Source organism: Seriola dumerili, unplaced genomic scaffold (assembly GCF_002260705.1).
Source record: "Seriola dumerili isolate Sdu_G_001 unplaced genomic scaffold, Sdu_1.0 BDQW01001124.1, whole genome shotgun sequence".
NCBI classification, from domain to species: Eukaryota; Metazoa; Chordata; class Actinopteri; order Carangiformes; family Carangidae; genus Seriola; species Seriola dumerili.
Window position 1 is genome coordinate 1,636,832 of NW_019175379.1, and position 15,285 is coordinate 1,652,116.

The following is a 15,285-nucleotide window of genomic DNA, read 5'->3' on the forward strand; positions in this document are numbered from 1 at the left end:
GGATGGTGTTAGTTTAGCGACTTTAAATACTACACCATCATTCTTTTATGAAAACTGAAAATAATCACAAGCAGTATGATTGAGCACAAGTGAGAAGAAAATAAGGTCAGATTAAAACTGCTGTTATGATAACACAGTTGAAAAACAGTATTTACATTATTATCCAAACAGAGGGGAAGTTACTGGAAAGGTCTGCTATTTCTGGGGCCCTCTTGCGGCAAATATCTAAAAGAGGATATTTCTGCTCGGCATGTTAAGGCCTCACTGACCCTGAAACACATCACTCCTCTACCCTCCCCACATCCCGCTCCTGCCTTACTTGAATTGTGTTTCATTCCTGCAGAATGTGGTGTTACATTGCAGATAACTGTTATAAACGTTAGCTCTCAGCCTAACTGAGTTTATGTTTGATGACTCAGACTGGAGGGGAACTCCTAATTTGGGGAGGACTGTGGGAATGGGCATGAACTCCCAGGGGTGATGGGAAAAATCAGGCAATTTTTCACCAAGCAGCTCCAAATGAGCTGTAACACTGATGGTAGCAGCTCATTCAGAAGTTCTCTGCGCCCTTGAGATGAAGCAGACAGCAAGCCAGGAGGTGCCGGATTGCTCTGATGTCCTCCAGCTTTGCATTGCTCGGCCGCTGTCGTGCCAAAGACAAGGAGATCTGTGCCTCCTCCAAAAAAGGCAGAAACATTTAGGCAGCGGCGCGCATCCTTAACCCAACCCATCCTGTCCCTTACAGGTCCGCTCAACAAAGACCAGACACATCGAGTGTGTACCTCGCAGGGTCTGCTTTATAACAGGCCACTGTGTCGCTGGTCTCACAGCACTGAGGACGCAGCTCAGGGTAGACGCCTCCACTTAACATACTGTACCCACCAGTGTTTACAGAGAGCTTTCACTGCAATGCACATCTCATCCCTGATGGATGATGATTACTGAAGCAGGGCTCTTATGCTAGTTAGCATTTACTGTCAGGTATTTACATATTCAGGCAGAAACACAAGTGTTACATTCCTAAATGAAAGAACTGTAGTCAGGAAATTTAACTACTCTTCATATTCTTGTAGGTGCATATGGTCAGATAGACACACAATTTTGTCCCTTGGCAGTATGCAAACATTAAAGTATGGGCAACAGACCATAGCACCATTTGCTTCTGCAAAATCTAACAAAAAGTGGATTTGAAGGGATGCCCAACTGTTAGTCAAAAGTGCACTGTCATCCTTACCTGGCGCACAAGGCTGTTGGTGGTGGTGTCAGAGGAGGTGCTGCCATCTGAACCTTTAAATCGGCCTTTTCTCCGAGCTCCTTTGCCTTGAGACTTCAGAGAGCAAAAAGGGAAAATAGTGGTTATAATAATAGTGGTAAAAAGTTGTGAAAGATGAGGTTCTCATCTTTTCAAGCCTTTCTTAAAACAATACTTTCTGGCATTTTTGACTATTTCCTGACATCTTGTAGACCCAAAGATTAATGGATTGATCAAGAAAAGTATTAATCTAATGTTATAGGTAGCCTGATAATTGCTGGTTGCAGTCCTAAAGCTATTTATCACAAACCAAAGTCAGTGCACTAATAAATTAATCAACTGTTTCAGCCCCATTTCGAATGTCTTTTTTAGTCTCCAAAAACTGGTTCAACATACATCTAGGCATGTGGGAATACTGCTTTAAGATATACTTGAAAAAAATGTGAATCCTTTAAATGTACAAATACGGCCCCGCTGTTACGTCAATTAGTGAGCTATAGCGTTCAGTGTTTTACTTGAAGTGTAATATTATGACAGGTGTCATAAAATTATGGCAATTATGTGGGTGGTCTCTATTATGCAAGCTGATATGATGAGGGGCTGGAAAGGTAATGCACTCAGCTCCAGTGCTCATACAGCATGTGTTGCTAGTAGAGACTGAAAAACAGAAATTCATTTCAAATATGCCTTTTATTCCATCCCATTCCCTCAGGACATGTTAATCATGCACATAAAAAGAGAAGGAGAGCTATTCTGACTGTTTCAGAGGAGCTGATCACGTAGAACGGTTTGAGCTGCCCAGACAGAGTCTAAAAGGAACAGGATGAGGTTTAATTAACCCCAATAAACCAAATAGGAACAGCAGTATACAAATTGAACAAATATACTTTACTGCACGAGAAAGATAATATGTAATCCATTCCACAATATTTTTATCTGAGGATTTCTGAAGCTTTTGTATGAGCAGATATATTCATAGACTAAAACGATAGTGTAAAGTAATTACATTTACTCAAGTACTTTACCTGATTTACCACAACTCCATTACATTTCAGATGGAAACATTTCACTTCTCACACCACTACATTTATATGACAGCTGTAGGTAATTTGATTAATGAGGTTATGATTGTTCATTCAAAACATCTTAATGGTTACTGAATGATATATGGTATATAAAATACTAATTTATTTTTTACCTCAACCAGATAGCATTAAAATGCTGCACAGTAAACGCATCAGTAAAAAAAATCTTAAATAAGAAATTAAACAATGACTACTTTTACTTTTGATGCATTTTATATTTAACTATCTTTCGTTGATAATACTTCTGTACTTTTTGAATTCAAGACTTCTTACATAAGTTACACCACTATAAAATGGCTTTATAGTTTCATTTGGAAATGTAGGCTCACAAGTATTGAGAAATTTCACTAGCAGCCAGGCTAAATCATGTTTAAACTTTTCTGACATTTCAGCAGGTATTAGTATAAAATAAAACAATTGACAATGGCTACAAGCTGATAAAAGAGACCAGCGTTCAAACCATGGGATTCAAACGACAATAAATAACGACGATTTTCAGTTTTTTTTTTCAAAATGAAACGTTAAAAATTCAAAATTCGAACTGGCGAGATGATGTCCTCGCGGATAATTACGTAATCAAAACTTATTTTAAGTCTTAATAAATAGGCGAGAGGAAGTGGACAGGTTGAGGGCATGTGAGCCAGTTCATTGCGTGCAAACTTTGGTGAACTATCACAGACTGTGAAATGAAAACATCGGTGTCATTCAAATTAAATTAGCTTACTTGTAACATCGGATGTTCCAGCGAGTCCATGTGTTTGTCCAGAGGCGTTGCTGCTCCTGTTTTTGGAGTATTATTGACGACCATTACACCATTTGACAAAAGCAAATATTCGACAAAACCTCTCGGCTTGGACAGATGCTGTGTCCAACATGAAAGCTAAAGCGCATTTTTACCCATTCACCGGTTCATATTAACGAGTTAAAAACTGATAGAAGTGAGGCGCTGGCGTTCACCTGGCACCGCCAATCCTCAAGTTTGAGGCAGGAAAGGTAAGGAGGAGCTTGTGCGGAAGAGGATTGCGAAGCAGTTTTCCTCCAGTTCAGATGATGATGATTATAATGAGGGTTTGAATTCTCGGATATTATAGCCTTCAGCATCACAGAGCCTCCTCGTGAGTGCCCTCCTACCCACACTGGCTGAGAGCTCTGCTCCATGCGCCCTCATCCAGCGCCAATACCTCCTTCTCACCACAAAAGGATGAAAATGAATTACAGCACCCAAGCAGAAAATGCCTCTGAAAAGAAAATGTATTGTATAAAAGCCTTTAACCATTAAGTGACAAGAGTGGATTAAATCTTGAACCTCTATAATTCAAGAATTTTCTAGGATCAGCTGTATGATATTGTACCTGAACCTTTTCAAGAAAGTGGTTTACTGAGTAAGGAACATTTTAAAGCCCAGTGCCAGGTGGTTAAAACCTTTGTTGTTGCCAATTCATTATTGTCTGTAACTAAATGACATTAGATCCAGGGAAATTTTAATTTGAAAAAGGAAAGCTTAAAGGTGCTATATGTAAGTTTTTGCTATGGTTGGTTAGCATTAGCAGCGGTTTACTTACCAGTCTAGAAGATCCCTTGCATTTTCACCAAACTCCATTCCTTTACTTGCCAAGAACTTCTTTAGCGATGGAAAGCAACACTAAGGTTAATTCTTGTTTTTTCTTTTATTTCTATCACTTTTCGTTTACTGAAGGTAGTATGCTAACCAGCTAGCCCGACACATCCCTTCTCGTAATAGCCTGCTACTTTGCGATAGAGTCATTATAGAGGATGTGAAGAGGGGATAAGAAGTAGCGCTGCCCAGAGGGTGCATGCTAACCTCTCGTAAACACAATGACGGCTGAAGCGCTTGGCAAGCAAACATTATCACCACTGCCATCCACTCCTGGCAAAAAACCTCGTTCAGCACCAGAGAAAACTAGCACCTTTAAAGAGTAACTTAACACCGTAGCCCAAATGATACAGGATTTTTGAGGCCAAATTTGAGTTTTAAAATCCAAAAGACAAATGATATATTGATATCAACTTTTGGTATACCAATTTGTTCCTTTAACAGTTGTGACCAAGGTAGAACTAGGCAAGATATTTTACAGTTGAAAAATAAACCTGTTACTATTCTCTGTTGGACAAACTACACTTTTGACTGTTTCAAAACATTGGCAGTTCTGTTCTTCAGTTTCTTATCATTTATCTGCTGACATACACCAATATAATGTATCTGCAGTGAGCTAATAATTGGCGATTAACTACCCAGCTGACTCAACACCGCCTGAAAATATGTTTTTTTCCTTACCTTGAGTGGTTGAATATATCACATTGCTGCAGTGATGTGCAGGTGTACTCCAGGACCCCATGACATCATTGTTGGGTATGGTTACAGGTGCAACAGACTCAACCACTCTGTCAAAGGTGAGAGAGGATTAAAAATTCAGAATGGAGAGTAAAACATCACCTTTCAGCCTTGAGTTATGTTATTCTTTAAAACTGACAGCAAGAAATCAGATTGTTGGCTACGTAATCAGTGAAACAAGTCTACATTATCAGCTCCTTACTGCTATAGCACATGCTCTCACATTCATTATGGTTGGGTCTACAGTCATAGATTATATCCCATTTGGCTGTATTCAAACTTGGTCATTACACAGTATGGTTTTTCTTGCTTCATTAAGCAACTGTAATTATCAATAGCTTATCAAAGTAGTCGCAGATTAATTTTCTGTTGATCAGCGAACTGTGTATTTGACTAATTGTTTCAGTGCTACATTTAAAGGAGACATTTGCTGAGACAGTAGCTGTTTGTACTTCCTCAGGTGAGTTCGCCACAGAGGTGAAGGAAGGATACTGCATCTACCATTCTATCACACAGTTTTGTGCATATGGTACATCCAGTAAACTTAGACAATTCAAACCATGTGGTGAAACTAAAGTGAACTCCTCCTGAGACAATTTTTTTTTGCCACAGACATCCCTGAGGTTTTGTTATCTGTTATTGCCCTCTAGTGGTTTCATGTGCTTTTGTATTTCAAAGGGGACACTGATTTTTCCCATCAAAGTGAGTTTATTAGTCATGGTTATTACTACTCAGCCTGTGAAAACAGCTGTCTAGTGAAATTATCCCAGATGATGACAGAGTGATGTCATCAGGGTTATTTCGGCTCGGTGACTACAAGTTTTATTAGAATTACCAGCTGTGTGGAGTTTGAAAAGTGTGGGCTTTTTCGGTATGGATGGTTTGACAAAAAATATGTTGCACTGTGGGAAATGTAGGATGCTGTGTTTTATGGAACTTCACCCTATAGTGATTAATATTCAGGTTAACTGCCTGTGTTGCTTCAGTTTTGATTTGTCTCTCTTAAGTTTCCCAACTTTATGAAAATGCACTACTAAAGTGATAAAGTAGCCCTTTAAACTAAACACTAAATCACTGACTCAGTAATGCCAAGGTAGGCAGCAGTTTTAGTAGAGATAATTAAGAAACTCACATAAAATTAGGATTGCTGCTTTCCATAAATTCTTTAACATTTAAGAAATTTTTTCTCTGATGGGTCACTAGTCCTGTGACTGTACACAAATAAAATGTCTCATTATCACTATCCCATGTGGTTTTGAGTGACAACAATAACAGGTGCAAATGATTATTTTCAGTCAAATCCTTTTAAATCAAAGGGAAAACACTTTTATGTTTCCTGTTTGTGTCTTTCGCTTGTAGTGTTTCCCATCATTCCTGTGTGTTCTGCTGCCTTGATGACCCTGGAAATGAACTCTTCTTCTGACAGGTCTCTGCTGAGCAAGGGATGATGCTCAGTGTTCACACCAACATGCCCCAGATAAAAAGCCCTTCCTTCCTTCATCCTGGCAGCAGTTGACTTGAAACATGCACACTTGCCAACAAATGCCTCTTTGGTACAAAAGAGCAGATTTACACACAAACCATTAGGTCTGAAGCTTTCCTGGAAATGCCAATGGGGTTGGCATTTCCAAAATAACAGCAGAGTTGCTAGAATAAGAGAAAACGCTTTGGACTTCCTCCTATTGTTTTAACATTACTCGGGAAGTCACAGTAAATGGTGTCAGCTTTTTCTGACGTGATAGTCAAATAATCTCATGGCACTGTCAATATTACTGTCTTTGCACTTTGATAGTAAGCTTAAAATGGCAAGTTTACATAATCACCATGCAAATTCTGCAATGAAACTAATCCCCTGAACAAATAGGGGAAGTGCTTGACAGCTGTTTACTCAAATATGACAGAAATATGTTGATGATGAGAGCACCAGAATTTAATCACAACAAGCTGATTAAATAGATGAAAAAAAATTATTTTTTAAGCCCACTCATTCTTTCAATATCACAAATCCAATTTTATGTACAAATAAGTTGATTTGCTGTGTTTCATTTATTTTATTGTACTAATGTATTCATAACATCCTCTTCTTCCACCACCTCCTTCTGCAGGCCCACTCTGGCCTGTAAAGAGCGTGTGCGCTGTGTGGGCCGGATCACCCCAGAGTTCTTCTGTCTTTTACAGCTAGCATTAGTCATCCAGGTTGGTGGATGAAGAGAACAAATGGCTCAGGTGGGTGGAAGTGCCCTCATATTGGATCACAGAGACGCCTCAAAAACAAAGAATGATGCCTCTGAGATGAGAAGATGAAAGAGAGCAATGCTTCTGAAAACAGTAGAAGTATTTTAGAGCAGCGTAAGTCTAACAAAGAGGTATTTTTGCACCTAATATTGGAGTTTCTCATTAAGCCAATCAGGTTTTGTATATTCATAAATTGTTCAAATCAAGATAATGCTCTATTATGGGTCTGTAATTTCCAAATAATTTCTCTGATACTTCTCAGTGTTTCCTGGAATGCACTATTGTCTGTAATTTGGTACTTATTATTGACTTTGACAGACATGGGCATTTACCAGGCAGAGAGGAACTGATTAAAGATGGATTGAATAACAATAATAATAACTGTATTTATATTTTCATGTTACAAAGTGCCTTACAAAGACAATGACAGCAAGGGCAATACTAAATCACTGGAGTGTCCCTTTGAGTGAAATTAATTAACTGAAAGTGTACTAATTGAATACTGCCTCTATTTTTCTTAGAATTTGTATTAAATGTCACTGTCCTTAAGGAAATGTCAGAAATTATGCAGAAATTAGAGGTCTGTATAATAAATCAATACATAAAATAAAACATTGTACAAAATTCCCACATGAGCTAACTTTCTTATGATCTACATAAAGACCAAAATACATACAAAATAAAAGAAGTAAATTTACAATATTTTGTATCTTGCTGGTGAGAAATGTCTTCAAAATCGAATGATCTGATTGTCAGAGGAAACATGAATATTTCACAAAACAGATATGCACAATTGCACCTGATGCTCGCAAATAAGGTCATAAGGGTTCAAATGACCTCAAGTGTCCATATCCAGGCACCCATGACACCTAACATACAAAAATAAAGGATTATACAACTATACATGACATCTTTACTGTGTCATCCAGTGCTGAGACTACAACATTATGAAATACTCACTCATTGACCAATAATGACTTGTTAAAACATTCTGGTTGCACAATCTAACACTTGCACAAATAAAATTATGCACAGCATCAGATAAAAATCAAATAACACTAAAAATCAAGTCAACACTTGTTTCAGTTCAACCTTGTCTGAATACATACTGTATGTCATGTGCACTCATTTAGAATTTGAGTTCATGTTCAAAGAGTGCGAGGAGCAAAAGACAGGCCCAACCCATCAATAGACCGAGGTTCTGTAGGAGAAACATGAGACATGGTCTGTCGGTCTTCACTCGACTCATCTCTGGAAGCTGGTAAAAGAAAGACAATAAGAGTTAAAACACAACCCTCAACATTTTGACAGAAAGGAGGGAGACGGCTGGCATTATTATTCTGTATGTGTCTTATTGTCTTGAAATCCCATGAAAAGGCAAAAACCCTCAATGTCTCAATCTGTGGCTCAAAACTTTCTTACTTTCCCACTCAGCCCCAGGCCTACTCATTCCCTCTGCAAACATACATTGAGCTAAATGCTAATGTCAGCATGCTAAAAATGGTCACAATGGCAATGCTAACATGCTGATGTTTACCAGGTATAGACCTAATGTTTGCCATGTCACCATCTAATTCAGCATGTTAGCATGCTAACATTTGTTAATTGGCACTAAACCAGGTTACAGGTGAGGCTGATGGTAATGCTGGTAGCTTTGCAGGTATTTGGGGCGTAAACCGAAGTATGAAGGTGCAAGATGAAAAGTCAGAGTGATGATGTTTATGATTGTGGTGATTATTGGTGATTACCACTAGCATGGCAAACAGTGACACATGAATATACTGTATAGTTTAATTTCAGCAGCTGGGCATTGTAGTATTTTTGTGAATCTTACTCAGGAGTAAAAGTGTATTTGCTGGGGACTATTTTCTATCTTTCTCACTGATGTGTTTTTAATCATTTTTAGAGGTCTAATGCACAGAGAAATAATCTGTCAGTTAACTTGGATTTGGGCTTTTCATGGGATCAACATCACCAGCCTTTAATGAGGCTGTCTTACCATTTCTACCAGTGACAAGTAGAGGAAAATCCCAGCAGTGACAGTGAAGATCCACTGCTGCACCTCTGTCTCTGAGGAAACAAAGAGTCCAATGTAGAGGCCCATAAAGGCTGTCAGAGCGCTGAGAAAGTTCATCAGCACGGCAGTCTTCACTGAGAGTCCAGAGCTGAGCAACACTGCAAAGTCTCCTTTGAGACAAAAACCAGACAAGAGAATTCGGTCAGTCAAACAGAGTATTTCCTGGCCTCTGCCAAAAAACCAAAAAAAAAACAAAAAAAACAAGAAAAGTGCTCCCAAAGCAAGCACAGTGACCTCTCACCCATCTCGTGGGGGATCTCGTGGCACAGGATAGCCACGGTGGTTGCCATGCCAGTTTCGGCTGAATAGGAGAAGGCCGCGCCGACAACCAGGCCATCGGCAAAGTTATGAAGGCTGTCTCCCACGATTACCATCACAGCCAGCAGAGGAACCCCTTGTCCTGGGAATACAAAGCGAGTCTGTGTCGTCAAAGCACATCCTCAGACCGTGACAATCGCTCCGTCATGCCAGGCGACTAATTACAAAGTACATCACATTTGTCTGTGTGTGATTGTGCAATTCATGTTGAAGGAGCTTACTCCGATGTGAAGGGCTCCTTGTGTCTGCGTGTTCAGGAGATATTTCTGCACATTCCAAGTCATCCACTGGTCCCTGCAGGATCCAGATAATTATTTACAGCACAGATTTTTTGAACCACTTCGACCTTTTATTCTAATTGAGATTGAGGCAAATTCACCAAAAGAAGATATTTTTACACAACAAGGATGGTTGGAATATAGTCTGTAGTTTACAAAAAACAAACTTTCCACATGAGAGAACTGTCTCTGTGTCCAAAATGTTCTGGTTTTGAAGTATGTATTCAACTGTACGTACATGATTCAACACAAATATGAAGTGCTGTCTGAATGATTCAGTACTTCTCATTCTCCAACATCCTACATACCCTGTTCCTTCACTCCCTCCTACACCACTCCTCAGTTCCTGTTACATAAGAGCAGTGCTGGAAAATTGATTCAAGTGAAATACTGTTGATTTTTGAACTGCAAACATGACTTCTGTCGATTCACACTGTACTTTATCGACATTTGTTTTAATGATGAGGAAGGGATCAGAGTTGGGAAAGTTTGCTGAGCTGTCACCAAGGTTTTGTGAAGCTGTGTTCTGATTTACTGGCTGTCCTCCTGCAAACAGTGCCCTCTAGCACAACAATACTGGTGGAGGAGTAGTGTGGGAGTGAAGCGCCACTGGGGTGAATGAAACTATATTGGCAGTGCTGCAGCACAGTGAACAAAACATTTAATCAATGTGATGATTTAACTGCTGAAAGAACTGCTTCTTGGTGTAATAAGCTCTGTTGCACAAATAGTATGGTTTGGTAAAAAGGAAAAAAAAGTCCACATAATTAGGAGGGAGATAAACATGGTGTGATGATGAACTTCAGTATATTTATTTTCACGATAGCCAATAATTACCAGCGATGATATGCCAAATTGCAAAGGACACGTCATAACACCAGGACACCAAATCATAACAGATAAAAGTAACTGATGGCTTGTTAAATAAATAAATAGATGAATAAATAAATGTCTAAAATATCCAGTATGTCAGACCAAGTGATAGCAGTATGAATAGAATTAATTCTAGGTTAAATCTTATGTAAAAACTACATTTAAAAGAATCCATTTTTTATATAATTAATGGTGTTAAAATGTGTTTAAAATGAATGTGACTGAACACATTTGGAGCATGGCAGGTGGTGTCAATGAAGGGTTACCTGGGCTGTGGGTTTATTTCAGACTACAAAGGTTGGCAACCACTGAAGTGGAAGCACAACATTCGATATGTTTATTTTTTCTTTATGTTTTTTTTTCTCTCTCTTCTGGGTACTTAATACGTGGCACCGTGTAACTTCCCAGAACTGCCTTGTTATGGCCCCTGTGGTCTGCTTTATCACTATGCACATAATAGGGATGATGACAGGAATCAGGACTTAATGCCAAGAACACTTTTAAAACAATAAAACAGTTCAGTCTGGGCGACACTCACCAGCTGTATGGTGGAGATGGACTTGCCCCTCTGACCATTGCAGCTGACCTCTAATGGAAGGTCACTGGAGGGACCCTGCAGACAAAAGAAAGTCATGAGACAGCTTACATGCATAGTCATGTCATCTAGACTGGCAATGACCACCAGCCCCTTTCCGTTGATACACTATGGTTTGAGTTTGAGCTGAAGAAAAAACAAAACTCTTACATGGCCATGAGAAGGAACTAAAACTGAGAACATTCTTTCAATAAGGAAAAAGCCATAAATCCCTCCGATCATGCCCAGAATCTTCCACAGATAGTCCTTTCTTTCAGTGTAGTGCTCATCGACATGACTGTGAGTGTCGTCGTGGAGGCCCAGAATCTCCAAAGGAGACAAAAAGGAAAGAATTAGACATTTACTCCACACTCAAGACACCATTCGCGGTCGGTTCCGGTGGACGGTATACAGTGGCGTTGTACCTGTGGTATGAGGTGCAGGAGAGCGTCTCCTGAGAGGGTTCCCACCGCCAGGCCCACAAACAGCTGCAGGATGAGTGTATAGGTTTCCTGACAAGAGTTGAAGAAGATCAGGCAGATGCCGAACATGGAGCCCACCGTGATGAGCAGGACGGCAGCCGTGCTGTAGCCGTACTCTGCAGGCAGGAGAAGAGAGGCGTTTTGAGTTTAAACCCTTTTTCATGTCTAAATAATAAGATCATAAGACCAATTGTGACAAAGTCAAAACAAAAGGAAGGAAGACCCAGTCAGAGGGTCCTTTATTTATGCATCACCTTTTAAAAAGAGATTTACAAAGTGCTTCACATGTTTTTTTTTTCTTCATGCATTAGACTCTCTTTTCCAGAATGATGGTAACTTGTCAGTTTGCCCTTTCTTTCTTATTATATGTCTTTAAATTGATGACCTAGAATAAAACATTGAAAAGAAAAGGTCCTTCTCTATCCAGTAAACAAAGTCACAAATCACAGACTGGTTTCTTTTGTTGCAGACACTATATATTGCATTTATTTGCGACTGTGGTTTGTGGAGAGACACAATGAGGTAAAATGTCTTACTCTCAAGAGCAGTGGGCAGAGATCCTCTTGTTTTTTGCTCTGCAGACTCGCAGGCATTGCCTAGCAACTGCTGAATAATGGCTGGGCAAATTTGTCTGAAGTGCTCCCTGGAAATTGGCAAATGAGGATCCAGAGCAAAAATATCCACCAACTGATTGGCTGAAAAACATACCTGATTAGATTCAAAGGAAAAGACAAATTTGAGGATGAGGAGGGGGCTCAAATGAAGCTTCGGGTGCATGCAGTTTACAGCAGAATATTGCGCACTGATCAGATATTTATCTCAGCCTCACCTGTGCCCAGTCTCTGCTTACTCCCCCAGTTTCGTGGTTACAGCCATCCACCTGATGCCCCGCTGCTTTCTGCGCACTTCCTGTGATGCTCCGCCTCTTCCTGTTATGAGGAACACTGGCTCCCTCCCGACCCACTCCCAGCTGATGAAGCAGCTCCTCTAAGTCTGAGAAGAGAAGTGGCATCGCTGGATTATATACTGAGGTCGGATCTGACTAAATTAGTCAGCGGGCCATGCCAGAGTTTGTCAGAGTCACTGTTTTGATGTGCATAAGAAGCTTACTGAAGTGATCGACTTACCCATCATCTGCAGGTTACTTGTGCGATTTAGGGACTGAAAGATGTAGTCGGTAAAGAAGGCAGGTGATGGGAGGTTCCTCCGTCTGAAACAGTGGCCCTGCAGGATATGGCTGATGATGGCTGCGGCCACTTTGGGCACAGAGGACTCACCTGCACCTGGATTTTCTTTTATGTCAGCATCTTCAAGTATTTGAGTGGCATCAATACACTGTGGGATCAAAGATGAGATGATCATATCTGGCCGTGCACCTGGTGATATGGGATAGAGTTCCTAAATAATAATCCCTTACTTGCAATTCAGATGAGGTTTCTTGGTTGGAGGGGTCGTAGTGCTGGTTGATGAGCTGCAGAATACTCTCCGTTTCACTAAGTGATAGGAAGCGGTTGTCCTCACCTGGGTGCAGGTTGGTGAGGGCCAAAAGGTAGAACTGATAGTTCCCAGATGAGGAGGAGGAAGAGGAGGAGGAGGAGGAGGAGGAGGAAAGGGAAGAATGGGAGGCAGCGCTAGACATGCACAGATCTCGCAAGTTAATGATGTAGTACAGCAGAACAGTCGAGATGCGCTGGTATTCCTCCTCGGTGAGGTAAGCCTTCCCATCATCCTCCAGCACAGAGAGAGCTACGTCTGGTGTCAGGCACTGTAAAGAAAACAGGACAACTAAGCACAGAGAGCTGCAGAATATCAGGTCATGTCAACCTTATGAAAGAGAGTGACCTTAGATTTACATTTGGTGGAGAAAAATTAGGTCAGCTTGATAAAAGGCCTTTTCTCCTTGCACACACAGTACCCTGTTTCTTAGAAAATGCCTAGCTTTGTGCTGCTGCTTGTTGTTTGGCAAATTGAATACAGGCCAAATTAGACCCACGTACAAAATATAGAAGGTTAGGAGAGTGGGTGAGGCACTACTCCCTGCTAGAGAGAGCAGACTGAAGTTTAAAGTTGCGCTCTTCATTTTCTAAATCTCACTTTCAAGGCTTGAGAGCTGCGTAATCCCATTGTCAGCCCACCTGCACAAACATGTGAAGTACCTCTAACTCCACTCTATGGAGTTTATTATGTCAAACTGAGGGATGTCTAAAGCCACTCAGCGTGAATGCCCCATAGAGGTCAAGGACTTAAGCCTCCACAATCACTCGCATTCCAACCACAACAAGCACATTTCATGGAATAAGCAGACAGGAATGGGGTGAATACATAATAAAGATTTAGCATGCTGGATGTAAAAGTTCAGTATCATATAGTGACACGTGACAAGTGTAGACCTTACCTTATCACAGATGTCCTGAGAGGTCCCAGTCCGGTCTGCACAGTGCATCACCTGAAGAAGCGTGGTGATCAGGACATCAGTTTTGTTCTTCTGGAGCTGAGGTTGGTCCTCCATCCCCAGGGGAAGATCCAAGGCCTTGAGAGCCTCCTGCAGGTACCCCCACTCCTGCCCTTTCACCTCCAGCACCCTCCCCAGCAGACAAAGAGGCAGCAGCAACAGCAAAAAGGGAGCGCTGCTCCTGAAGTGCATGTTCCTACCGGGGACGTCCGACTCCCTCGAGCTCCCAGGACTGGCTAAGAGCTTGAGACAAGAAGGAGGCGATAGAGAGAAAACACATAGACAAGAAAACTGTGAGAGAAATTTGAACGAGGAGATAAAACAGAAAGCCTCTAAAAAAGAAGAGCGGTGGATGTGTTCTTGCTGAGGGAGGCGTTAATAATAGGCCCGCCAGATCTGGTGGAGGACAGGAGGGCTCGGCACCAACCCTTACAGTGCCGAATGGTCAGCCAAAGCCTGGGCCCCTCAGTCCACAACAAAAAGATTAGTGCAGGCAAGTGAGAGAGAACAGGGGCAGGGAGAAAGGGCATGGAGGGGGAGACTGCAGAGAACATAATTAGTGCTGAGGAAAATTAGGGACTTGGGAAAAGCTATTATTAACGCAAAGCAACGCCTGAGGCAGACAGAGATCCACATCTCAAACAGAGTAGGTCTTCTGAAGTGATGATCACCTCATGCAATTTATTTCCTTGGGTTGTTTCGAAACTGTCAGCTCTAAATATTGAACTAGTTTCCTTGTTTAGCAGCATCAATTGTTCACAAACCAGAGAAGAGCTGGTGCGAGTGAGTGAGCGAGTGCATGTAGTGTGTTGACTACAAGCTCCAGAGCCCCCCCCCCCCTTCGTGCAGAAAGCACCAGTGACGTTCAAATCTAAGGTTCTCGTATTCTTGTATGATCTCTGAGTCATCAAAGTTCAAACACACAGAACAAAACATGCCAGGCTTTCTCGCAGCACTCTCCAACATCCTCCCACACAGTGCGCCCTGCAGGTCAACTCGACCGAGCAAGAGGAGGACAAAACTGTTGTTGAAAAATCCTAAAAAGCTACAGTGCAAGACCGGAGATAGAGAAGATGAAAAAGCTTACTGGATGAACCAGGCTTACCATTCTCCCTTCTGCTCCTCTCAGCTGCAGTAACTAGGTTTGTTTTTCTCCTCCGGTAGGATAAGCAGAAGATCCAGTTGTTTGGGGAGAATTCTTGGGCATTGGTGCTGTTGGTAAAACCCTCTTACAAGAAGTAAGAATTAAGCTCCTGAAGATTAGCTGCGACAGCCTCAGAGGGCTCTGGTTGCCATGGAGAACACT

At 41.2% G+C, this 15,285-nt stretch overlaps 2 protein-coding genes across 5 annotated transcripts in view; both read right to left on the reverse strand.

Annotated features, from left to right (window-relative positions):
• cacnb2 (calcium voltage-gated channel auxiliary subunit beta 2) overlaps window positions 1–3,347 on the reverse strand; it is a 62,898-nt gene extending 59,551 nt beyond the window's left edge. For all 3 annotated transcript variants that reach the window (XM_022767076.1, XM_022767079.1, XM_022767078.1), the window contains exons 1-2: window positions 3,062–3,347; window positions 1,235–1,327 (exon numbers count right to left, since the gene is read on the reverse strand). In XM_022767076.1, coding sequence (XP_022622797.1) covers window positions 1,235–1,327; window positions 3,062–3,145 — 177 coding nt within the window. In that variant the 5' untranslated portion in view covers window positions 3,146–3,347. The remainder of the gene's footprint in view (window positions 1–1,234; window positions 1,328–3,061) is intronic.
• Window positions 3,348–6,598: 3,251 nt separating this feature from the next.
• slc39a12 (solute carrier family 39 member 12) lies at window positions 6,599–15,252 on the reverse strand. Of its 2 annotated transcripts, XM_022767145.1 has the most exons (14): window positions 15,085–15,252; window positions 13,923–14,222; window positions 12,945–13,292; window positions 12,655–12,862; window positions 12,357–12,520; window positions 12,064–12,235; window positions 11,471–11,643; window positions 11,217–11,372; window positions 11,010–11,084; window positions 9,542–9,614; window positions 9,244–9,402; window positions 8,925–9,112; window positions 8,035–8,183; window positions 6,599–6,977 (listed from the first exon to the last, which is right to left on the reverse strand). In XM_022767145.1, the coding sequence occupies exons 1-13, from the start codon at window positions 15,085–15,087 to the stop codon at window positions 8,055–8,057; spliced, it is 2,148 nt and encodes a 715-aa protein (XP_022622866.1). In that variant the 5' UTR covers window positions 15,088–15,252; the 3' UTR covers window positions 6,599–6,977; window positions 8,035–8,054. The 2 variants fall into 2 exon arrangements, with proteins under 2 accessions (XP_022622866.1, XP_022622864.1); XM_022767143.1 differs by having other exon boundaries at window positions 6,599–8,183.
• Window positions 15,253–15,285: the final 33 nt, after the last annotated feature.